At 34.1% G+C, this 25,121-nt stretch overlaps 1 protein-coding gene across 9 annotated transcripts in view; it reads left to right on the forward strand.

Moving 5' to 3' along the window:
• The window catches only part of LOC100372905 (dual specificity protein phosphatase CDC14A), a 49,469-nt gene extending 26,159 nt beyond the window's left edge, over window positions 1-23,310 (forward strand). The window contains exons 7-19 of one of the 9 annotated variants that reach the window (XM_078005509.2): window positions 3,937-4,024; window positions 4,161-4,391; window positions 4,864-5,002; window positions 5,256-5,406; window positions 6,185-6,256; window positions 9,227-9,342; window positions 9,513-9,560; window positions 10,599-10,658; window positions 12,737-12,754; window positions 14,299-14,442; window positions 15,109-15,211; window positions 16,676-16,725; window positions 19,948-23,310. In XM_078005509.2, the coding sequence (XP_077861635.1) occupies window positions 3,937-4,024; window positions 4,161-4,391; window positions 4,864-5,002; window positions 5,256-5,406; window positions 6,185-6,256; window positions 9,227-9,342; window positions 9,513-9,560; window positions 10,599-10,658; window positions 12,737-12,754; window positions 14,299-14,442; window positions 15,109-15,211; window positions 16,676-16,725; window positions 19,948-19,990 (1,263 nt within the window). In that variant the 3' untranslated portion in view covers window positions 19,991-23,310. The remainder of the gene's footprint in view (window positions 1-3,936; window positions 4,025-4,160; window positions 4,392-4,863; window positions 5,003-5,255; window positions 5,407-6,184; window positions 6,257-9,226; window positions 9,343-9,512; window positions 9,561-10,598; window positions 10,659-12,736; window positions 12,755-14,298; window positions 14,443-15,108; window positions 15,212-16,675; window positions 16,726-19,947) is intronic. The other 8 variants (XM_085503372.1, XM_085503376.1, XM_085503369.1 and 5 more) reach the window with 8 other exon arrangements.
• The last annotated feature ends 1,811 nt before the right edge of the window (window positions 23,311-25,121 follow it).

Raw genomic sequence — 25,121 nt, forward strand, 5'->3', positions numbered from 1 at the left:
TACCATGGCAACATTCTTATGACCGGGTGCACCATGTTACAGAAAAGTCTTTGGCAGTATTTCTCATACAAATAGTGATTATGTAATTGTCATGTAATTCATTTATATGTCTATCTTTAAAATGAAAAATCACTTTTTTGGTATCTTTTTTGATTCCCTATTCTCTATTAGTAACACTTGTTTTACCAGTTGTTATCCATTAAGAGATGCCTACTGCACATTTTCATTGTCACTATGGAAACAAACAGAGAGAGAACAACCAAAACTCATTCTAGCAGATGTCACTATATTTTATTATTGTTAAACTATTTTTTGTGATTATTTTTGATTTATTTAAAATTGATCATTGTTGCATTAAATGAGTAAATACAAGGTGATACCAGACCTTGTTTTTTTAAATGGCCTGGAAGATTAAAATGGCACTTCTGAATATGGTAACACAGGTGAATATGAGAGCTACAGTTTTTAAACCTTTTCATAATGGTATGGATTTGGGAATAATAGTTAACTTATCTGGATTTTAAATTTGGGCGAGTAGAGTGATCACTGTCTTATAATCTATCAGATCACATGACATAACATATACATTATATCATACAGAGGGATTTACATCGTAACATTTTATCCTATATGTATCTGTACCACAAAGACGTTTGTGACTTTTGTGATATATTTAGGCCACACTGATTTAATTTTATGGATGACATCCTCTGGAGACCCAAAAACTAATGCGAGAGGGCGAAAAAAAAAAAAATTCTGCCAAAAAAAAAAAATGCTGCTAAAACCACAGGACTGCGGAGCTGGTATTACGAATTGAACCACAGAACAGAGTGTACTAAAAAAATAACAAGAAGTCTTTATTTGTAGGAGGCACATGTTGATGTACACCTTTCGCACTGTATTACTGTCACATGTATAACCATTTCAGACAAGCTCTAGTACATGTAGTCATGATGAAGTATCTTCAGTCAGAAACACTGCATTCAAGGTACAGCATGAACACCATATTCAAGTCAAGGCAGAATGTACACATGTACATGTTGTACATATCACTACTTTATGACAATAACTAACAAAACATTGCACTGTGTGTGCAAGCAAATTATCCGAACCAGAAAATAAGAAGAAAATTTTCTTCGTCTCCAAAGCGGAACTTCCTCTGCTTTCTTTGCAGTTTTGTCGACTTCAATGCTAACAAAACAACCGAACTGACTTGTTGCCTGACCAACTTTTAGGCCATCATACACCTCCACTCCTCTCCCATTTCTCTCATCATTGCAGAAGAAACGCGGGATAGCCACTCTGGACAATATGTCCTTAAAGTTGTCTGGGCGAAACTCGCTTGCCGCTACCAATCTCTCGTATAGCTGTGTAAACGCCACATCTCCCTGGCCGACGTCAATTGCGTACCAGTCTACAACAATCCCTCCGTTTTTCCTCTGAACTTTTATGCTCACGTATTTTGGTGGCGTGGTCGCCATGTTGGAATCATTTACGACAAAATTGGCATGTTTTGAGGTAGTCCAAATCGAGTTTTACGACAAGCCGGCGCTTTGTGGCAATATGAGTCGGCAAGTTTCGACAGAAAACCGATCTGTGTAGACTCGTCGGAGATTTTTTTTGTTTTTTTTTTGAGAACAGACGAAAACTAATGCGCGCGCGGATGTCATCCATAAAATTAAGTCGGTGTGGCCTTATGAATATAAAAATATGAAAATGAACAAAAAAATGCATATTTGATGGAGTAAATGATGAATTGCATGTACAGAGCTTCATTCACTTGTTTCACCTTTCACGTAAATATTAGACTTTGTCAACTCTCTTCGTGTCACGGAGGTCATCTTAGGGCATGATTTGCCAGTCACCTATTACTGATTATCCAGCTTATGCAATACAATAGCCTGTCTGTGTTGATAATCAAAGAAATGACTAGATGCAGCTGTATCACATTTCTCTATGTATTATCATTGTAGTACAGTGAATAGTAGTACTCAGACTATTTCATTTCTATACAAAAAGAATTTATATTTTTGTAGTTAGGTTAACATATAGATGAGACGTTTCAGCAAATCCAGCTGTGTGAGTGATATTGTTACTTTTTATAGAAATTGCATTAAAATACATATTGTATAATTTTATGTCAGAGTTGACTTAGTCATGATATTAAAATTACATGAATTACCGTAGCCAGGCCTGTATGTCATTTTTAGTTCTGCAGCGTTGAAGCTATTCATATTATTGGTTGTTTGTCATTGTCAAATTTTACATTTTTGACTTCTCTTAAAAAACTATGGATTTCATGTTACTACAAATGTAACTTGGGTGCTTCTCTTAAAAAACTATGGATTTCATGTTACTACAAATGTAACTTGGGTGCTTCTCTTAAAAAACTATGGATTTCATGTTACTACAAATGTAACGTGGGTGCTTCTCTAAAAAAACTATGGATTTCATGTTACTACAAATGTAACTTGGGTGCTTCTCTTAAAAAACTATGGATTTCATGTTACTACAAATGTAACTTGGGTGCTTCTCTTAAAAAACTATGGATTTCATGTTACTACAAATGTAACTTGGGTGCTTCTCTTAAAAAACTATGGATTTCATGTTACTACAAATGTACATGTAACTTGGGTGCTTCTCTTAAAAAACTATGGATTTCATGTTACTACAAATGTAACTTGGGTGCTTCTCTTAAAAAACTATGGATTTCATGTTACTACAAATGTTGCTTCTCTTCCATGCTTTTCTTCATGTTGTTACAATAAAATTAGTTCTCCAGTATTTACCGGTAGTGAATATTTTTGGTAAAAAATGTTATTTCATACTTTTTATTTAAAGACTTCTAGCCTAATTATGTTTATATTTTATATTTACAAATGAACCTTGGGTGGACCTCTGCAAGATTTGTTTGTTCATTTCGTGACAATAACATCAATTCTCTAATTTTAAGTCAAAATTTTTGTAATTTTTAGTTAAAATGTCATTATCAACATTTTGAAAAAACTACCAGCCAGATTGCCTTTCTATATGTCTGTATGAGGTACCTTTGCTGACTTGGTGACAGTTATTTTTAATTCTCCTGTGTATATCGTTTGAGACCCATATTGACCAGAGTGTGATGACTTTGTTTTTCTGAATAGTGTTTAAATTCTCCTCAAATCATTTTAGACAGAACATTCTACTTTTGATATATAATACAAACATGTACCCTTAATAATTTCACAATACTTCTATTAATGTCAAGGTCATAATAGTTTAACTGTCAGTAGAGCTGTATCAGTTGACAAGCTGCAAGTTATTTCAGTTGAACGTGTACTTGACTTATCAACAAATAGATGCAAGTTGTTCAATGATGCTACTCAAAACACAAATCGACAAAGCATGAGAATCGTTTCAAATTTTGCAGAAAACATGTTGATATCAACAAGGACAAAATCTGCCAAAGTCAGTGACCTTTCTCAGTCACACAATTTTTCACTGCTACACGGATTTGCAAACAAATAGACCATTTTCCGTACACTGCGAGAATCACGCGTTATGCGTGAAATCGAACGAAAAAACAGGACAAACAAAGGTCATAGCGTCGTAGTGGCGTCAAACATCGCGTGGGATTCGACAAACGCGAAAGTATTTTGGGGACATTTCCATGCTTAATAGTGTGCTGTCCACATTTGATGATAGGCAATTTCGATTAAGTCAGGGTATTCGGAAGCAATATTCCTCTGTCGAAGATCGGCCGGTCGGTGTGAGCTACGAAATAAGGAAATTCGAGTTCAAAATCAAATCGTTCTATTTTTGCGGCAGACGTTCGACGCGCGTCTTTCATGCATCTCGCGAGATCTCGCAATTGTACGGAAAATCCCCTATTGGGTGTACAGTATTGTTTTGTGTTACATCTACTGATTTACATTGATTGTTTGTTTTTTTCCTCAGAGAGTGGAGAATGGTGATTTTAACTGGATCATACCGGATAAATTTCTTGCATTCAGTGGGCCACATAATAAAAGCAAAATTGAAAACGGTAAGTGGATATTATCTGTAGTATTTATCATATCGCAATTATCTGAAGTAGCTGAATCTTGATTAATCCCATGTGACAACTTGTGATAACAGAACCTTGTTTACTTTACCTATAATTTGTCGTGTCATTTTTGCAGGCTACCCACTTCATGCTCCGGAAGCCTACTTCCCATACTTCAGGAAACACAACATTACAACTGTAGTGCGGTTAAACAAGAAAAATTATGATTCCCGGCGGTTTACAGATGCAGGATTTGACCATCATGATCTTTTCTTTATTGACGGCAGTACGCCGAGTGATGCACATGTTCAGAGATTCTTGTCAATCAGTGAAAATGCTGAGGGCGCTATTTCAGTACATTGTAAAGGTGAGAAAAATACACCCAATGCTTGCTCGATTTGATCTAGGTGGCCCTGAGTTAATCATGGCTGAACTGAGGGGCCCACAGTGCTTCCCATGATCTATTTGGCAACTTTTAGTTGTCTTTATTTTGTGTAAACTCATTGGTACATATACATGTATCAGTTTGCACACACATAAGTTGCCCCCCCTTTTTTTTTAAAAAAAACCTGATTAGAATTAATATACAGTAGGTAATGTATAAGTCATTATTATTATTGATTACAAATGTTCCAAAATTAACAAAATTTGTAGAAAATACATGAAGCTCCAAAGTGTTGCACAAGTTAAAAGGTTTTATTATGTCTTGTAATCCTATGTCCATGTTATGTGCACACTTGATTTGTAGTTTGAAATTTATATTTAATCTTGGGTCAAAACAGGTTGTACATATGTACATATATTTCACTTGTTTATTTTTGTCTCACTTTGTTGTACAGCTGGTCTTGGTAGAACTGGTACACTGATAGGTTGTTACATGATGAAACACTATAAATTTACGGCAGCAGAGACGATAGCGTGGTTGAGAATATGCAGGCCTGGATCTGTTATAGGACCACAACAAAATTACCTTGAGGAGTGAGTATTATATTTCTGAATTACTTCACAAATTTAATGCAGTAACTATAACAATAACAACTGTTGGTCCTGTGTATTGTTCCACAGCCCATGTTAAAAAACCCAGTTAGACTCGTCATAAAGGGTGATTGATTCAGATAACAGTACACTGAAACACTGAAATGAAAAGTGTCTGTTCAAAATAACAAAAAAAAAAGATACTGCAAAATATTGGTTTAATTATAATGTAGTGGTGTTTTGTGTCTTTTCCCAGGAAACAAGCAAGTATGTGGGTACAAGGTGATATCTATAGGAAAAAACTGAAAGAAGGACGGCTAACGAACAAATCTAGTGTAACAAAGATACTCTCAGCAGTAGATGACATATCAATTGATGATTCTGACAGAGGCTACTCTAAAATGGAGGTAAGAAAAAAACAAAATTTTATACATACACTTTTAGTAGTCTCTTCAAATCGCAGTCACAATTCCAAACTGTAAGACCCAATCTGTGGTAAAAGGTACTCAATAATGCATATATTAAGTGGTACAGGTATTTGGGGGGAAATTGTAAGATCATGAGCACAGTTTGTTGTTCATTATAACAAGGTAACAGTGTATTTCTAATTTTTTAATCCAGGTGACACATCGATGCACCAAATAATCTTTCAGGTCACATAATCTTTAATTATCAATACACATCATGCAGTAGGGCGGAATATTTTTCCCCAAAACAAATTTGTTTTCCATCGGACTAGTGCTGTATGGTAACACTTGACTACCTGTGTTTTCTTTTGGTACCACTTAAATTCTTATTGTCTAGTATCACATGGATTCAAAAAATGCAGTTGAAGCGTCTTTATCATATTTGAAAACACTGCTGGTGTATAGCAGTGATCTTGTCACTTTATTGAAATAGGATTCAGAGAACAAGCTGTTCTTTGCTTCTGTCTGTCTTCTTCCTATCACCATTATTCTGTATTCAATGTTTTGACCAGTAGCTGTGTAAGACTTCCACACTAAATAAACATGACATCCAGCGTTGGTGAATATATATTTTTATAGTGGGATTTAGTTGATACAAGTTACCATCAGATTGAAAAAAAATCCACATGATACATGACTATTGTGATTGGGTGAACTACATCATATGATAGACATCCACCAATCATCACTCAGCATCTAACATCTTACCTTGTTACAGGATGACGATCTCAATGCTCCTGAGAACGACGATAATCATAATGAGCTTCGTACATTAGATAGATACTACCAGGTAACATTATAGTCCCACTCACTCCGTAAAACTAATCCCAGCTACTGTTTGTGGTGTTTCTGCGTGTAGATTGCTTAACACAACGCCCATCATCGGTCATTTGTTTCTACTAATGTGCACATGTTTATGAAAAAAAAATGCCACATTGCCCCTGGATATTCATGGGCAATGGCAATTATTTTAGGCACTTGCATGGTCCATAACAATTAAAAGATGAGAGAGGGGCATTATATATGCATAACAGAGCCATTTATTATAAATTCACATTTTATTATTATATTCATTGATCATGGATGATCACAGTACGGAAGAAAATGCTATTTCTGGTCAATTTGAGCAGTACGTATAACAGGTATATGTAGCTGAAGTTCTCCAGCAATTGTCAGTAGAGCAGGCAGTCATAAATCCCAATGGAAAACTTCAAGACTGGCCAAACATGCGTACATGGAGCAGCATCATGTTTAGCTCATTAACTGCCAGGTCAATTTCTATCTTAAACATCTGGGAAAAATTAACAATTGATTTGGTATGCAAAGACAGTAAATACCGTAATCAGTGATTATTGTGCATGAAAATGCCCAGTTGCTGAAAACTACCCATCACTCTCTGTGAAGTCTTTCTCATTGTCTTTTCGGATATTTTGACAACTGCTTGTGTCATTAATTATTATTCATATTTTTAGATTTCTCAAAAAGGTTAGGAACTGAATTCAAGGGTTGAAATGCAGAAAACACTGCAATTGACAACACAGACTTCACATGTCACTATTTAATTTTGACTAACACAATGGCATTTAGTGCCATGGTAGGCGGTGTGTATAAGGTGCTTTCTTTGTCACTGTGTGCCTGCATGCTTATTTGTTACAATGTGTTTTTTATTACTTACCTCCAGTGTGTATTTGTTATATTATTTTCAGTAATGGGTGTTTAATTATAAGGTGATTTGATGAGAGACTGGGCTTGGTACTATTATAATGAATTCATATTGCTGTGTTTCATTGAAGCTCATATTTGTAATGGCTTCATTATGTAAAGGTTTAGGGAGTAGCATGTGACATATTTAGTGTAAATTGTACAAATATGACTAAATACGCTTCTGTAAAAATTGAAATATCAGAACTTTTGAAAATGGTTACTTCTATTTATGTAGATTAAAACTCATTTACAACTAATTTGATAATAACCAGACTACTTTGTTTCATTGCATTTTCCTTGTTATGTGCTGTACATATTAACACTGTATAATATCACATACTAGTCAAAGAACATTGTGAATTGAATATTTTATAACTACTGTAAAATACTTTATTTTTCACTTTGAACTAATTTTCGCTGAAGGACTGCTCCAGTAAAAATTAAAATCCAGCAAATATACCTTTTTTCCTATATTTTACATTCAACTCGTCTAAAATCAGTGAAAATAAATTCTATACAAAATGCCCAAAACGTGTTTTCAGCAAAAATTAATTCTAACTAAAATAAAGTATTTTGAATCTACTCATAGATCATATGTTTTATCGAGTCTTACTTAGACCAGCTCATTCCCTAGTTCAGTCCAGTACTCATTCCCCTGCCCTGTTCAGTCCAGTCCAGTTCAGTCTAGTCTAGCCCAGTCAAGTCTGGTCGTTCCATTCGTCTGTCCTGTCCTGTCCAGTCCAGTCAGGACCGGTTTGGTTCGGTCCTCTCCTCTCCGATCCATTTCCCAATCCAGTTCAATCTGGTCTGGTCTGGTCTGGTCTGGGTTAAATGTACAAAAACTTATTCATATACTACTTGTACATTCCTCGGTAAAGTGCATGCAGCAATTATTTTAGTTGTAAGATTACATTGTACAGTATTTTTAGAATATACAGTATTTCTATGTTAGAAAACGTGAAAAGCAGAATACAAATTCATTGGTATAAAAACAATAGTATAACATATTAATGATCACTAGAGGGCAGCTGGCATTTATCTCAGATCTTCTTTCACCCAAGCTCTTCTATGTCAGAAAATTTGGTATTTGGGATATGCATATGCAGTGTTTGGGGGGGGGGGGGGCTTAAGAAATTTCTTTCTTTTGAAAATATTTGTTTCACTTTTGCTGGATACAAATTTATGTATTCATATTATTCTCATTTCTCTTACAATATGTTAGTAATTATGCAAAATTTTCATTTTCACTCCGCATCTACAACCTCCTTCAGCCCATCTCTCAAGTCTCTTTCACTCTTTAGAAGTTTATCACATCCGAAGTATTTCAAAAGAAAACAAAAACAAAATACTTGTGGGTGCATTGATCAGACGGCCGAAATGGGTTTCACTATATTGGGATAAAACAAGGTTTATGTGTTTGGATATTACTAGTAGTTGTGATTGTTGTTACCCCTTAATTCCTAATTGATCATTCTAATTCACGTGCCCTTTTCCCCGTCATGCATGTGGAGCTGACATCCATGCCACCTTTCCTATAACTTGGTTCTTAATACAACACTCTGAGATTATTCCAAAACCTTTTATTATGGCCTTAGAACTAGTATGTGAAATATTTGATGGTATGATTATGCATGAATTATGGGAAATATTTACTAAATGTTCAATTTCTCAATGATTTACACCATGTTTGAATATTAGTTTTCATTCAGACTTCCAATTTCATTGTATGTTTAATTTCATTTGCTTAAACATTTTGAATAGTGTTTGAAAATAAATTTGAGTTCACAGATTCATGCCCTGCTGTAATTAAAATTTTAATTAATTTCCGTAAATGAGCGTATATCCAATCAGACCATTAAATATGTCACATAATACTGATGATAAAGTAATGTGAATAATACTTTGAGGTGAATGTTGTTGATTATGTGAACAATCTTTGCCAACAAGTATACTGGCTGGCCATTTCCAAAAAGTGATCCCAACATCCATGTGCCCCGTTCTTCCTTCAAGCCAAATTGGTGACTGTACTTGACGTGTTTCTTATGTTGGTTTGTAGGATGCTGATTACAATAGCAGGACAGCACGGCGGTCAGGGGGACTTACACAAGGGGATAAATTGAGACAGTTGAAAGTACAGCGAAAAGCAAGATCAGCCACCACAGGAGCTCTTAAGTAAGTCCACATAGATAACTAGTGTAGCATAGTTATGTATTATAAACCTACAATTAGCTTGTTTTGTCGTAATGTTTACAAGGATAATCTTATTTCTTTAATAACTAATGCAGTGACATGCTTTTAATCATCTTTGCAGCATAATTAAAAATAAATTATTTTTTCTCCAGGTTGGAAGATGGTAAGCTCCATGCCAGATCCCCATCACAACCATTCAGGTGAGTTGTCATGACAATGGTCTCCGTACCGAGTAGTCATGAGTTGCTTTCTGTTTTACAAATACTGACAAAACCCACCCCACTCGTAATATGCTTTTACTTTTTTTATGGATCACGCCCTTGTGCATTTTGATCTATAGTCGTTCATCGTTATTATGTTTTTTGACAAATTTACCATATTCTTGATAGCGGATGACTCCACAGCTAAAAACGGTTGTCAGTTACTTACACCCCTACACATTTGGAAAGTTACAGAAGTACTACTCGAGGGCAGTATCACTGATACAAAATGTTGCTTATTTAAATTTCATGACTTAGTCATGTAAAGCCTTGATTTGGGAAATGATTTGCAGTACTATGTAAACTGTTGCCGTAGAAACATAGTTAATTGCTCATTGATTTTTCGCATTCTCATTTCGATAATTTCCTCAAATTACAACCATTATTTTCAGCATCTAGCTATACAGATAATTGTGCTTCTTACATTTCAGTTGTACTTGTGTGAATCATTTCCTTTTGCTATGCTATCACCCCTCTCATAAAATGGTCTCTTCTGTTCCGATTGTGAACCACACATGGCTTCTATGTCTGTTTATATTATGCACTCCCTTTGGCTTCAACACTTTCCTGGAATTTTCAACTTTTACTCTCACAGAATACTTGTTCTAGTTTCTATAAATCTTCAATCAAAATTAACAAACACTACTGCGTTAAGAACATCTGTAATATGCTGAAATTTAAAACAAATGTTTGTTGTTGATGTATGATTTTTTTTAATTTTTGGTATCACAAATGCAGATTGCAAAACCATTTCATAGTTCATAACAGAAAACATCAGGTGTTTCTAAATAAAAAAACAAAGGCATTTTCATCAGATTTGGGTACATGCATAGGTAACACATGAAGAAGCTGCCTCACTCAGACAGCTTGTCTCTGTGTGTTTAGCCATACTAAGTGTGGAATGTGTGCATCGTATTGCAATTTTCTGTTCTCTCATTTAATTTGCATATATATATACATGTGTTTACTTCTTCGCAGTGGGTACTCATTGAAAAACCTATTGAGGTATGCACATGGCAGTAAAGCACCGTCCAGACAGTGAGCCTTTACTTCATTCCAAGCACATTTAAATTTTGCATGGTGTGGGTATTTTTTTTAAGTGACTGCGTTGGATTGCAATCTAGAGTTGTTGCATGGTACTCTCTCTACGCATGGCTTTTGTTTGTTGCTGAGTCTCTGTCTTTAATTTTTGGCAGTAATATAATCTTGAGTTTGATATTCTACCTAACTCCTTTCATGTTTTCTGAGTAAACATTTTGAACATACCACATTTTGGGGATCATGCTGTAAATGTTTATTTGCAATCTTAGGAAAAAAGGATTGTTAGTGTGTAGCATGTCTTCGTCCACTGAACCAATGTACCTACATTAAACCTGTTAGATTTGTTATTAAATCTGTTAATGCGATAAATTGACATGTCACAATTTTCAACTAAAAATCAATCAAGGCTAACTTGCATGTTCTGGAAACTTGATTTAGTACTATGACCATAACTATGATTCTTGCTTATGAAAAAAAAAAATGTAAAAAAAAATATGTTGGGTAGTTCAGGGAAGTTAAATTGTGACGCTTTGAAGTTTGAATGTTTCTTTTCACTCCTAATCCACTGGTGCACAAACACTAATTATTTTGACAAAAAATTTCAAATTTACTGTCACTGTTATATTGTTGAAAACATCGAAACAGCAAAATTGTCAGCTAAGTTGCTGACTGGTTTTCTATGTGTGCATGGAGATCGTTATGAGATTAGAGCAAACCAATCTCAAATAGTGTTGAATATAGATTACAATTACCTTTCAATTTATTTCATTCAATCTTATGAATTGCTATATGATAAATGGCAAAGTTATCCAAGCAAAATGTACACATTGACACAGTCACTGGTGTGTCTGGTTGTCGCATACGACTTGTTTACCACTCCCGTGTGACTGAGAATGTTCTAGAACCGTACTGTGTCTGGGTGGAATTTTTAGAAACTGGTTGAATAGGTAATAGGACACTGTAGGAGGCAATAGAAGGTAATGGAACATTCTAGAAATTTGTAGTAAGTTCCAGACTCATTATGTATGCTGATGTAATGGTATATTTATAGACATTGTGGGTATATTTGGGGGAGTTGTTCAGCACTGAGATCAGATCGGAGATCTCGTTGAATTGTATTGGAGTTTAAGTATCTAGTTATTGGAGTAGTGGAGTTACCGCGTTATTGTACTTGATGTTTGCAGAGTATAATAATACCAGTACCAGTTGAAACCTCATCTGTTGGCTCCGTGTTCGTATTTTATCATCGCCGCCAGGGACGTCTTTTTGTTACTGTTGCCATTTTGGTATTTGAACCATCACACCTGTACTATACCAATTACGGTAATATTACGTTGCGTGTGACACTGGTGCATGCCTTAACACTCATAAATATGTTGATTTAGCTGAACGACGTACCCTCGTACCAATGGTTTAAACTAACCAGTTCTAATTATATAACGATCTTGGGACGTGCATTGTGAACCAGTCAGCAACTTAGCTGGCAATGTTGTTGTTCTGGTGTTTGGAAAAATATGACGGTGACAGTAAATACCTCGCTATAACACTGCTTTAATCTTCATTAAATTAAATTGAATCAACTTGCTGAATGTATTGGTATTTAAGAACCGATTTTATTTAAATTGGTTATTTTGATTTTCACCATTGGCGATCCCAACAAAATCTGTCTTAGCTTCATTTTTTCTCCAAAATTGATACTTTTTAATTGGTTCTGAGATATAGGCCGCAAATGGAGGTTAATATTATGCACACCTAGTCAGTTTTTGTATCATAAGTCTGAATTATTTGTTTTCTCTGTAAAAAGTCTGAGATAAATTATCTTCATTTAGTTTAAAATTAATAAAAAATGTTTGAAAAGCATGTAATATGCAAAGTGTAGCACCAACAATTTGGTGGGATGGCATTAAGCAGGTTGATTCAGTATTTCATTGCCAACTTTACCGTATAAGGTCATATTGAAAGAAAAACATGTTACATGTGTTATCACGTACACGTCAGATTCCTCAACACACAATGATTAATTCTTTCTTCTTCTCTTTCTTCTTTTCACAAACAAAAATAATGTGATCGTCCAGGACGAGAGCATCTAAAAAGTAAGCACTTGAAAGTTCATGTGACCTTATATTTAGTGTGTGACCTCTTATTTTTCATTGGTTGTGGGCTATCAGTTGAGATGTTTCGTGACAGTTGTGATCTTTGACTATTGGGAAATTATGGCATAAGCGTTCACATGACCTTTCACCTTAATCACAATCGCAATCGCGTGACCTTTCACCTTTCACTGTTCCTCTGACTCTATTGGGAAAATTGTTGAATATAAGTTGAAAGTTCATCTGAGTAATGGGTGTGACCTTTGATCTGTTGAGACTTAGATGTATGACTGAAGGGTCATGTGATTGAATACTGTCATAGCCATTATTTCCAGTAGTATTTTTACATCATTCTGACATAATATTTGCCTGGTGAGTGGTCATTGTGGTCTTTTTCATGTACATCTCATGCAACATGCAGTTTTGATTCTTTGCTAGCTTTGAGTGAATCTCAATTGTTAAAGTTTTTTTCGCTTTTGCTTAAGGTTAATCGGTTTTCATGACATATATGTTGCTGATTCAACTTACATTCCAAGTTCACGTACTATGTGCCAATGCCTACATTCCAGCATTTAAAGTGGGAGGGGAGTCACCTGCGTATGCGCGATAATTGAGTCTAATGCGACGATAACAACACGCATTAAAAACGCAAAGGCTCATTGGTAGACGCTTGTTTGTAAACAATGACACGCTGTGACCATCTGACGCATGCGCAGGTGACGACTCCTTCACTTTAACATATACCATATTTGCTCTATTAGTAGCACATCACAGTGCTGTTTCTATGGTTTTGGGTATATATGCACTTATAATAGAGCAAATACAGTATATTGAAATATTAAAGTCAAATACTGGTCAGGCCGAGTGCCAAAATGTCTAGATGGTGTGAAACTCATCCAGTGTTTTACTTTATCCTTCATTTGGTTCACAAACATTTAGTGCAAGTACAATCATTCTTAAACAGTCCCATTAGGACCAGTAAAATTGTAGTTTTCTCATTGGCATGCTTGCTTCATAATTTGATTGAAATTATAAATTACTAATCCTACATCCCTCATCTCTAATGCCTGTCAATTCTCAATGTAAATTCCCTTATATTCCTCAATCATATACTATTTGATAAGATGAATTATTTATAAACCTAAGCACATTTACTGTGGCCGTGAATTTGTTTTGTACACCTAGCCAGCAATAATGTCTGCTTATTAAAGCGGGAGAATCGCACCTGCACACATGCGGGAATTGAGTCCCAAGCAACAAAAACAACACACACTAAAAACGCAAAGGCTCATGGGTAGACGCGTGTTTGTAAACAACGACGCGCCATGCGCAGGTGACGACTCTCCCGATTTTTCCTTTAATGAAAGCAACATTATTTGAAACAGAGCTATATTGTCAACCAATTAGCTGCCGATGTTGCTGATTCGATGTACAAACATATTCATGGTGACAGTGAGTTGAGCACAGCATCAACAGGAAATTGATACCAATATGATGATGATTGAGAGCTGTAACTGCAATACTTATTTAAATATTTACATTACCAGATTAACAACATCAACAGCAGCTCAAAGCACAATGTCACCAATGAAGTCTTCCAAAGTTAGTAGTACAGGAGTACATCTAGGTTCCACCAAGAGATCTACACGGCATACACATGCTGGTGCTAGTGGTACTGCTGCATTGAGAAGGTGAGCACAACTATGAATTCATTCATTTCCACACAACAAAGTCATAATACTGGCAGATCTTCTGCATACTTGGCTGTCTTTAGCACATTGTATTATGATAATTCTGAAAGCCATTGTTACAAAAATCTAACATGAAATAAGAGTGTATAGTTGCATAGAATTGAATGTCTATTTTAACAATTTTCGCTTGAAAATTGAATGAATTATTTAAAAAAAACACAGCTTACAACTGGCAATTAAATGTGATTTCCAAAATGGATTCTTATTGTATATTCTTAATGCATTGTTTTTCATGTATTGATAACTTTTGTTTTTTTATTTTATTTTCTATTTAATATTATATTAACTGGTATGAAAACTATTTTAAGCATGTCTGGTGTTAAGTGGTGATGTATTTTACTCAAAAAGGCTTCATTCAATCTGAATATTAATATCTTCATTAACATAATAAAATTAACCTATCAAATAATAAACAATTTCCCTACTAATGAATTCTCATTTCATGCCTTTTATGAAATAATAATATAAAAATAAACATCGTTGCTAATTATTGCTCCAAGTTAACTTATGGTAGTGGCGTAGTCCATGTTTGTCCATTATCCATTTATGTACCGTCTCCATTGCTTGTTTATGTGGTTATCTCTTTATTGTCTTTTCATTACCTAGCTCCATCAGGTTAAGTAGAGAGTACAATAGCGCTATCAACACCGATAGTAGTTACGGCTCCCCTACTGCGGTGCCTGTCAAATACCACACTAGATCTACTCCAGTAAGTTTCTATCCGATGTCTACTCTTGTTTTTGTGCCGTGATTTTTTTTGTTTTGTTATTCTTGGCTTTTTTCACGCTCCTCTGCCGCCTTCCCCCTCCCTCCCACTTGTCCTTACTTTTGAGTTTGCTTAAATGTTTGCTGTGTCTTTTTTTTATTAATATGACTAACTCTGCATGTTTGCATGCCATGTACAAGTTAATTACTCACACTATTAATGCCAGTGTGCTACTGAGTATGGATGTGTGTTATTACTGAATGCCTCCTGCACAGAGGACACTAATTGCTATTTATCAGCAATACCTGTGGTTCTGGTGTGGTATTATGTTTTAACATATTGATCGCTGTACCAATGTGTTAAACCAATACTTTAAATTATTTCAGATTTTGGAATATAAGTTGTGTTCAATTCCATATTTTTATTGACTGTTCATACTGTTGGCGTGTAACAGCCATTCTAAAGAGTATAAGCAGTTTATGAAATTTTGAAATATTGTGACAGCTTATATCTGCCAATCTATACCTTGCTAAAATGCATGCGCTGTATCACATTGCGATATCGCTAAAAAAGTACTGTTTTGTTCTCACAGGCACTGAGATGGAAGAATGCTAACTTATTATCACTTGCTTTTATAAATCTCCACCAGATAGTTTTAGTTTAGTTACTAATTATTTGCCTTTTTCACAGTGTCATACTGATTACACACACTTTCATCCACCACATACTCAGAGACAAGATGGCGGCGCCCTTACTTCCCCAGACTGCTGACCAGTTACAATATGTGTTGCATGTCGTTGTTTTTTCCCAGTCACATACCTAGAGGAATTCACATCCCACAATTATTATGATTATTTACGTGATAAATAAACCAAATACTTCTAATTTAGTTATTGTTCTGTTAAACTTGAACTCTCACCTTGAGTAGCTCTTCGCTAATATTGTTTTGATAGTGTTTATGTCTTGTATTGTGGTAAAGCTTTTGTTTTCAAAAGTGAAGAGATATTTCAAATGAGATTCTGTTCAATACATTATCAAGCAAACCATGTAACTTAGATACTCAACAATTTAACCTCATACTCTCATTCAAATTCATCTAACATAAAATAAAATAAAATAATATAATTTAATATAACTTCTTAGTGATCATCAAACTTTCAAAAATGTTCTTGTTAAATGTTAAATTTAAATTTTTAATTAATTTAAATTTACCTACGTCTGGCTAACAAATATATCTGTATTTTTTAATAAAAATAAAATTTTTGTAATTATTTAAAAAATATATACATTGATAATTTACTTTAGTATAAATATCAAATGTTTTGAACTTAATTCAAATAGAAATGAACCATCATTTGAACTAAAAGCATAACTTGAAACTTAAGTAATGTGAAATATCAGAATTCAAATAAAATTTGAATTCAAATATCCGTTGCAGTCATAAAACTTATTTGTATTACACTGTAGGTAATTCAAGATCTATACGGAGAGTATGATTATTTGTACCAAGACCGTCGGTGAGTTCCCATCCTGCCCTAACTCTTCCCTACTTTCCGTTCCTGTTCCGTTGTCTCTTTCTAATAATCCATGTGTTGTCCTCAATCCACAACCATCTGAACATTTGCCATCATTCAGAACATGTAACTCTGACCACATAACACACTTTGCCAGCTCGCTTCACAAGCAGGTATCACTGTCAACTCGCCATGATTATCGTTTCAGCCATGTATCATCCTCACTTGTACTAATAAAAACACATTGTAAACATATTCATCTGTGACTGATATGATCACTTCTCATTGCATTAACAAGGTCAATATTTAAAAAAATCATTCGCTGCATTTTTTACCAATTTCATCATGTTTTAGTGTAATATTGAGCCAAAATAGCATTTGTGGTATCAGATGAATACACATACGGTTTAATGTTAGGAAGTCCATGTTATGAATATGTAAAGTTTACATATTACTAACATTAAGTATATGCCGTATTACGTGACATATCATGTGTATTTATTTTGTACTGCAAAAACAATTAGGTCTCAGTATTACATGGATTCAAAATATAAAGAATCGGTGAAAATTAGCTCAGCCCTCAAATGATATCTATCTCAGAATCTTTTTGAAATTAAAAAAGAAAACATTTCCATGCACCAGTCACAACTGACTTCATGTAATAAAAGTGCAGCATTTCATTCTGAAAGACCCCAAATATTGCGTCTCGTCTCCAGTGCAATAAGAAAATAATCACTGATGTCGATATTTCTAATTTTCTCTTTCAGATTTCTTATCTTTATATGTCAATATTTCATATGTAATAATTTTGTTTTCTGTTTCAACTAAGTGCTCTCCACCTGTTATCTTTACTGGAGATTCTTGTTTGTTACGTGACATTCATCTTCAACCAATGACAAACCAGTCTTTTTTCTACAACCTTTTAAATAAATCCACATAATTTGTTAATCAAGATTGGTTGATAATGTGAAATATTTGGTCCAGAATAAACAAAAAAAATTATAGAGAAATAAATAAAATGTTCTACAAAATGTTGCACTAACATTTTGGTTGGGTGTGGTTCTTATAAAAACTATGTTAAATTGGTCAAAATTCAAAACATTCATGTTTTGTAACCAATGAAAAATAGTTTTATACTGAGACTGGATTTCATGTGTTGAAGTGCGATGCGAATTTCATCAGCCATTGTTGTGTGGATGGGTGTTTTATTTATTTGAGTGAGTGATATTGGACTGTTGCTTTCAGTGTGCATGCTTGCATGTAATTTGCAGTGTTTGCATGATTAATCTAATCATTTTTCGTATTTATTCTAACAACATGTATGAATATAATTGTTAATTTTTACAATTTTGGGGAATGTATTATTGGTTAAAAAACCTATTGAAGAATAGGTTATACAGTGATAGTGAAGTAGAACTGTGTGAATGTAGTGTGAAATTATGGTAGATGTTAACCTTGTGGTCTTCACAAGTCTTGTTAAACTTCACCACAGTTATTATAAAGCAGGCATTTGCATTTTGTGCACACAGAAGATATTGCATTGCGTGGGATCATACCAACATGGCATGGTGTACAACTGCATCTTTATGGAAGTTTAGGCCAGGGAAAAAAATTCCCTGTTTCTCGTTTCATGAAAATTTTAAAATGAGGCATTTTTTTTTTTTAATACTGAGCTAAAATGGGGGAAATTTGCGACAAGTGCGAGTACAAGCACATTTTGGAATGCTTTAGAAGGAAAAAAACATTTGAGGGGCATAGTTCAAAATGATGCGCACGGAAACAAGAAACAAACATATTTTTTTTCTCAACCTTAAGTCGGATTTAAGATTATATGTCATCTTGTCATACTTTCAGTTTTATGGGTTCATGCCTTCAGAATATCGAAAATAAAAAAAATCTGGTCACTGGATGATTTCGTCATACAAAAATGTTGTGGTAAATGGTCAAAACTGGCATTTTTACACTAGTTTCTATGAAGTGATTATTTTTTCATATCTCAAAATTTTTCATGATGACATGGATAAAAAAATCATATAATTATTGACATGAATGACATAATTTTGTAAGTTTTCATTATATACATTGGGAGCTTACATGTCCCATAATGCATTGCAGTAAGATGCTTAGTACGGTAGTACACAATTTGAATTCAACTCAAACTGATTTAATGATGAGGGGTATCTATGATCAGCATTTAAAAACAGATTCATGATCAGGCTAATAATACAAATCTGAAATTAACTTTCAAATTATTTCTGTGATGGAATTTTGTAAATTCAATGTATGATTATTAAAAGAGTGATGGTCGTCGCACAGCGTGTGTTCGAATTTCATGTAAACAAACAGCGTATTTCACACATGTTAAATACGTCGTTATCATCCCATATCAAATAGGAGGTGGTACGACATCTTCCACCTTTTAAGGGTGATGACAGTATGGAGTATACATCATGTGGGTTACACTGTCCGACTACATTCTCAGTTATGTTTAGTGTGTTATCCTTGTTTTATAATGTCATACTAACAGTTTACATGTATGTTGCCTTTAGTAACAATTTGTTCAAGGATTGTGTCTGATTTTGATTTGCTGTATCGGTTCTGTTCACCATGTTTTGTTTTTAATTATTGTACCATGTTTGTACCGTTAGCTCTATTAAAAGTGCATGGTGTAAAAAAAAACATGTGTGATTGTTATATGCTGTATGACTGACTCATTATAATAATACACGAAACTCAGTCATTTATGTAAGCATATTAATATCATAATAGGGCATATGCTATTTATTACAAGCAAATGCACTCAGGTAAAAGTCTGTGGTGATAATAATATTTAAAAAAAAAACAGTGTACAGTAAATAAAATATTTGATTTATGTGTGCTTCTCCTGGTGGTGCACTTCTAATAGAGCAAATATGGTATTTAATTGTTTCTCTGAAATCATTGTATATACACTATAGTTGTATGCATCTATAAGTCTCTGAAATCTACTTATAGCTGCATCTGAAATTACTGAACTCTGTTCAATCTGTCACACGTGTTCGTACAACATTCCTTGCAGCATCCACATATGATCACTAACTGTGGTCTTTGTTTGTTTCAAGCAGCTTTTACTTTTAGCAGATAAAGCTTGCATTCATAATGGCGGCTCTACCTGGCTTCCTCATATCACACATGTGTCTGTATTGCCATCTAATATATACCATATTATGTATGATTTGTCCACAGTCGTACTACACGTATGCTTACCAATAAATCTGTTGTCCAGTAGTCTTGAAGACAAGAATCTACAAGTACTCAAAAAGAGAGATAATCCATACATTGTTCTAGGGAAGTTGATGTCTTAGTTATTGGTAGTTGAGTAGGGCTGGTCCCAGCTGAACCTATTAGAATCAAGATTTAAAGACACATTCGTGACCAACGAAGCTGCTTACATAAAAGATTTTGTTTTGTTTTTCAAAGATGCGCATTAAAAAAACTGGAATGATGGATTGCTTGCTTTGTAGTTTCCTTTTACAGGGATTCATAGTGTTATGCCATTGAATTATGTATTATTGAAAGTACAGTCATAACAAGTACTGTAGAATACTTTATTTTCGCTTGGAATTTATTTTCGCTATTTTCGCTGAAGGGATGATTCCGTGAAAATAAAATCCAGCGAATATACTTTTTTTCCTATATTTCACATTAAACTCAACAAAAATCAGTGAAAATAAGTTCCACAAAAAACGCCCAAAAAGCATTTTCAGCGAAAATTAATTCCAGCGAAAATAAAGTATTCCACAGTATTGTTTATTTCATTGTATCTTCACAAAATCCAAACTACAAATACATTTATTATATGTACAGTGTTTCAAGCATTGTGAAAGTTTTGACAATTTATCACATTTTGGAGCTTTTGTTTGTTCATATCACAGAAAAAAAAAATTATTTCGTTCCATACAAAATTCATTGAATTTAATGTTGTGCTTTTTAAAATCGTTCAGACAATGGTCACATATTCACAAAGTCATCATTCAAAAATCATGTTGTAATATGGCTGCCTTTAACCTCTGACCTCTTCCATAATCTTGACATATTACAATATGACCTAATCATCATTTTTGACTTTTGTCTTCTTTCAGAAACTATTTGCCAAAGTGTATTTTTGATTCATATGCACTTATATTGGAGATACGCTTATAATAGAGCTTATAATGTCGTGTTTACTTTGTTTTATGATATGCAGTTGTAAATAATGCTATATTTTTAATTCTCAAAAGCTTAGCGTTGCTCGGCAATCTTGTCAGAAACAGTTGTGATTGAGACAAGTGTGTATGTCTGCTTGAACATTTTTAATAAATTGCAGTTAGAAATTGACTACCATTATTCAGTTTGAGAACTGAATTTTTGCAGAGTAGGGGATAGTTTGTAAACATAGAAAATAACATGTACAAGCAGTCATTTCACAGACAGTTTATTTTAATAGGCAAATCATGTAGTATATATATATTATTTACCTTGCTGTGAATTGTTCTACTTGTACTTTAATACTTATTAATTTGCATTGATTTGTTCTGAAGCAATATTAGTTCGCCAGTGTCACCATTTTTTTTCAAATATTTGTTTAAATATAAATTGACTAATTGTAATGATTAATTAATTAATGAGTAGATTTGAATATGCTTCATTTCATATGTATTGGACTTGAGTGATTTTGATGTATGGTCCCTCTCTATTGAAGTGAATTTAGCAAGTTTAGAAACTTTTCAGTTTGTAAACAGTCACGGATTTTGGGGAGTTTAGAAACTACATCATTTAGGTTCATTGCCACCTCAAGATTTTGTTATTGATAATCACATATTAAACCTGTGAAGTGTACCGTAATTATCACCATTTGAAGAGATATAATTAATATCTAATGGTTGTTATTCACAATTTTCATTTAGCAGATATTTGTAATTATAAACGTCTAGGTTGTTATTTTAAGTTCATTAACTCTTCGTCTTCATAACTTAGGCGACAAATATTGATTTGTTCTTAGCTACTTTGTTTCTCTTCCACGACCTTAGACGAACACGATTTTGTCTTTCACAAGTTTTTTTTTTTTTTTTTTCTTCCACTGGTCAAAAATTGTTTCAGATTTATAGAATCTTGATAATGACCACTTTATTTTTAGCAAAAACTTTTGGTGTTTTGTGTGTGTAATGGGTGTACCTTAACATATATTGGGTTTGCATATGGAAATATTTAGCAACTGTGTCGCAAAGCCTTGTGTCCCCTCCTTAATTAACCAAAGATGTAGTGCTATAGGGATATTGAGAAAAAATTGCATTGCAACAGGACTCTGAAATCACTAATAATGCTTTGATAATACTTGTAGTGCCAACAAGATATTTTGTGTGTGTATATTTAAATATATAGAAGACTGGTATCATGGTTTAGACGTCATTAAGACATAATATATTTACGTGTCTGATCATGTGACTTTGAAAGATTCTAATGAAATTTACAATAGGAAAAACCCAATGCACATATTGGAGAAACATTTTTTTTTACAGAAGATAATGAGATTATTTGTGTACCAAGTATTTATGAGATTCAAACGGTATTTCTTGTATACCAATGTAATTATTTGATCAACTTGCATGGGTTTTCTGATTTTAACAGTATTTTACAGTAGAATTGACCCCTATTGCTCAACTATACCATGTGGAGGCACTATAATATTAGTCTTTGCAACTTGTGAGTATTATTTGCATTTCAATCTTAGTCTCATTCAGCATGATCAAACTTTGACCAATGATAGATGCAGCACAATTACTGCAATCTTGACCTATTGTGACAATGTCTGACCTTAGGGTTTGACATGTGATCTTGACCAATTGTGACAAAGTCTGACCTTAGTGTTTGACATGTGATCTTGACCAATTGTGACAAAGTCTGACCTTAGGGTTTGACATGTGATCTTGACCAATTGTGACGAAGTCTGACCTTAGTGACATGTGATCTTGACCAATTGTGACAAGTCTGACCAGGGGGTTTGACATGTGATCTTGACCAATCGTGACATCTTAAGGAGATTTGTAAGTGTCATGTACTTATGAAACAAGGCTGCGAGTAAAGAATTAGTTGAGCAGTAGGTGGTGTATTTATCCTTTTTACTCCAAATCATTGAATCTTGTACAGGAAAATAAAAATAATTGTAATTTGTAGTATAAATTTTCCATACTGTATTTTTCAAACAAATAATGAGAGAAAAAATTAGGACCAAAAAAAAAAGTGTACAATTTCTTACTCTTGTATAATATTACATATGTATCATAATAAATCAATCTTTTTTCATTTTTTAAAACTTAAAGAGAAAGTTGTATTTTTTAAAATTCCTTGTAAATGTCTTCAAGTGTGTATAAATAAGAAATTTTTAGCTCACTGTTATTTTTTTCTCTTTTAAATGATTCACATACTCCAGTGTATTTTATACTCGGTGAGTAATTTCACAAAATTCTCATCTAACCATAGAGAGAAAGAGCGCCCTCTTTGGTTTGATACTGTCTTAGTAACTGTATTTGTTTTTACAACTTCTTGAAAATAAACAGTCAGTTAATAATATGTATCATGTCCTACTTTTGTATCTTCCACATTGATAATGTCTTCTACTTCATACAGGCCAGGGTTTGAACTTTGCAGTTGAGAGGGTACCCAGTTCAAAACGTGTACAGATAATATAGGTGATTGCCTTCTTTGCCTCAATGAAGAGATTCTTGTGATTCTGGAAGGCAAATTCTACATGAGGTTGAATACCTTAAGGGGATTGAGGTGGCTATTCTCTCCCTCAGATGAGTGCCCAACACAGATTTGGGGGTGACTGCCACTGGATGATAAATTGGCACTGAATGTCTTGGTTCTACGTGCTTTGTTGACACCAGATTGTTATGAAATTCCAATTTCCTGGGAAGGTGGTCCCTGTCATGTATATTGAATAATTAAATATTCACTGTGTTGGAATTTTGCTATTTTCTGCTGATAAGTCATATAAATTAAAGCCGTGTGAACATTTAAAAACATAACTCGTTGTTTCATGGGCATATCATTAAATTTATCCAGTGCTCAAAATCTGAAAATAAATGTTCCAAATATGGAATTCATATTTTTCTGGCAATATGCACTACATAAAACACGGTTTGCATTTTTCATATATGTGAGAGTAAGTACCTTCTGGTGGCCACATGAATAAAACGTGTATTGCACCATATTGTATGGCCTTACATTATAGAATAGAGTACAATGAAGCAGGGGAGTCGTCAACTGCGTATGCATCAAATGGCCATAGCGTGTCATTGTTTACAAACAAACGTCTACTTTTGCGTTTTTAGTGTGTGTTATCGTCGCTTGGGACTCAATTCCCGCGCGTGCGCAGGTGACGACCCCCCCCCGCTTTAAGGCTAGACAAAGTATTAAATAATTCCAGTTTGAGGTATTTTGTTTGGTTTATTTGTGACTATCAGTGTTTACCACGGGGGTGGCTCAAAGTGTTGTTTTTATCACGACAGTGTCAAACACACCACATATCTTGTCAAACTCCCGAGGGTTGGGTCAAGCTTTAACTGTCAATTTATTAATTAGTGTTGTCAAATTTCCCTAAATACGGGAACAACATCATGGATGAAAGACGAAAGGCATTTTCTTGTTTTTTCATCTTCTTTTCTGAAAAAAACAGAAAAAGCAAACAGATTACAGCAAGAATTTATAAAAATCCTTGATTTGTTGGGACTGTTTGCTAACAGAACAAACTAAAATGAGCGATCCTTTTTGGTTGGAAACATTACGAACAAGCAGACAGAAATGCGGATAGTTTGTCACAATTTAGACTTTAGGGCACAGAGGGACTGTGATAGAGCGAAGCCCCAAAATAATATTTCTCGTTATTTTAAATTACAATTTGCTCTGTTGGGAGACAGAAATGCGGGTTATCACGCCCGGTAAATTGTGTATTATTTTATTTCGTTCTGATGGAAAACAGTTGGAACAAACATACAGGAATATATAGCACATCCCTATACAAACACAAATGTTCTCAAAGTCACAAAATGGAATGTCAGAAAATTCTGACGAAGTTTGAATATGTAATTTAAAGAAATCTAAAAACTGATCAAATCTAGACTTTCCCTATTCCATATACACGTTTCAATATTGCAATAGTTTAGTATGTTTTTAGGAGGGGCTAACAACCCGTGTTTTGAAATCAAGAATTAACCGACATGAATCAACCTTGACTTAGTGTTTTCTTTGGTGTTTTTTTAGACAGGTACGCCAATATTGTTATCTATTTATAATAGTTACTTAGGACAACGATTATCAACTATTGTCTGCTATATATTTATTGACTAAAATTACGCCTGGTTAACCATTTTACAAGCATC

Source organism: Saccoglossus kowalevskii, chromosome 9, assembly GCF_978046115.1.
Source record: "Saccoglossus kowalevskii chromosome 9, keSacKowa6.1, whole genome shotgun sequence".
NCBI lineage: Eukaryota > Metazoa > Hemichordata > Enteropneusta > Harrimaniidae > Saccoglossus > Saccoglossus kowalevskii.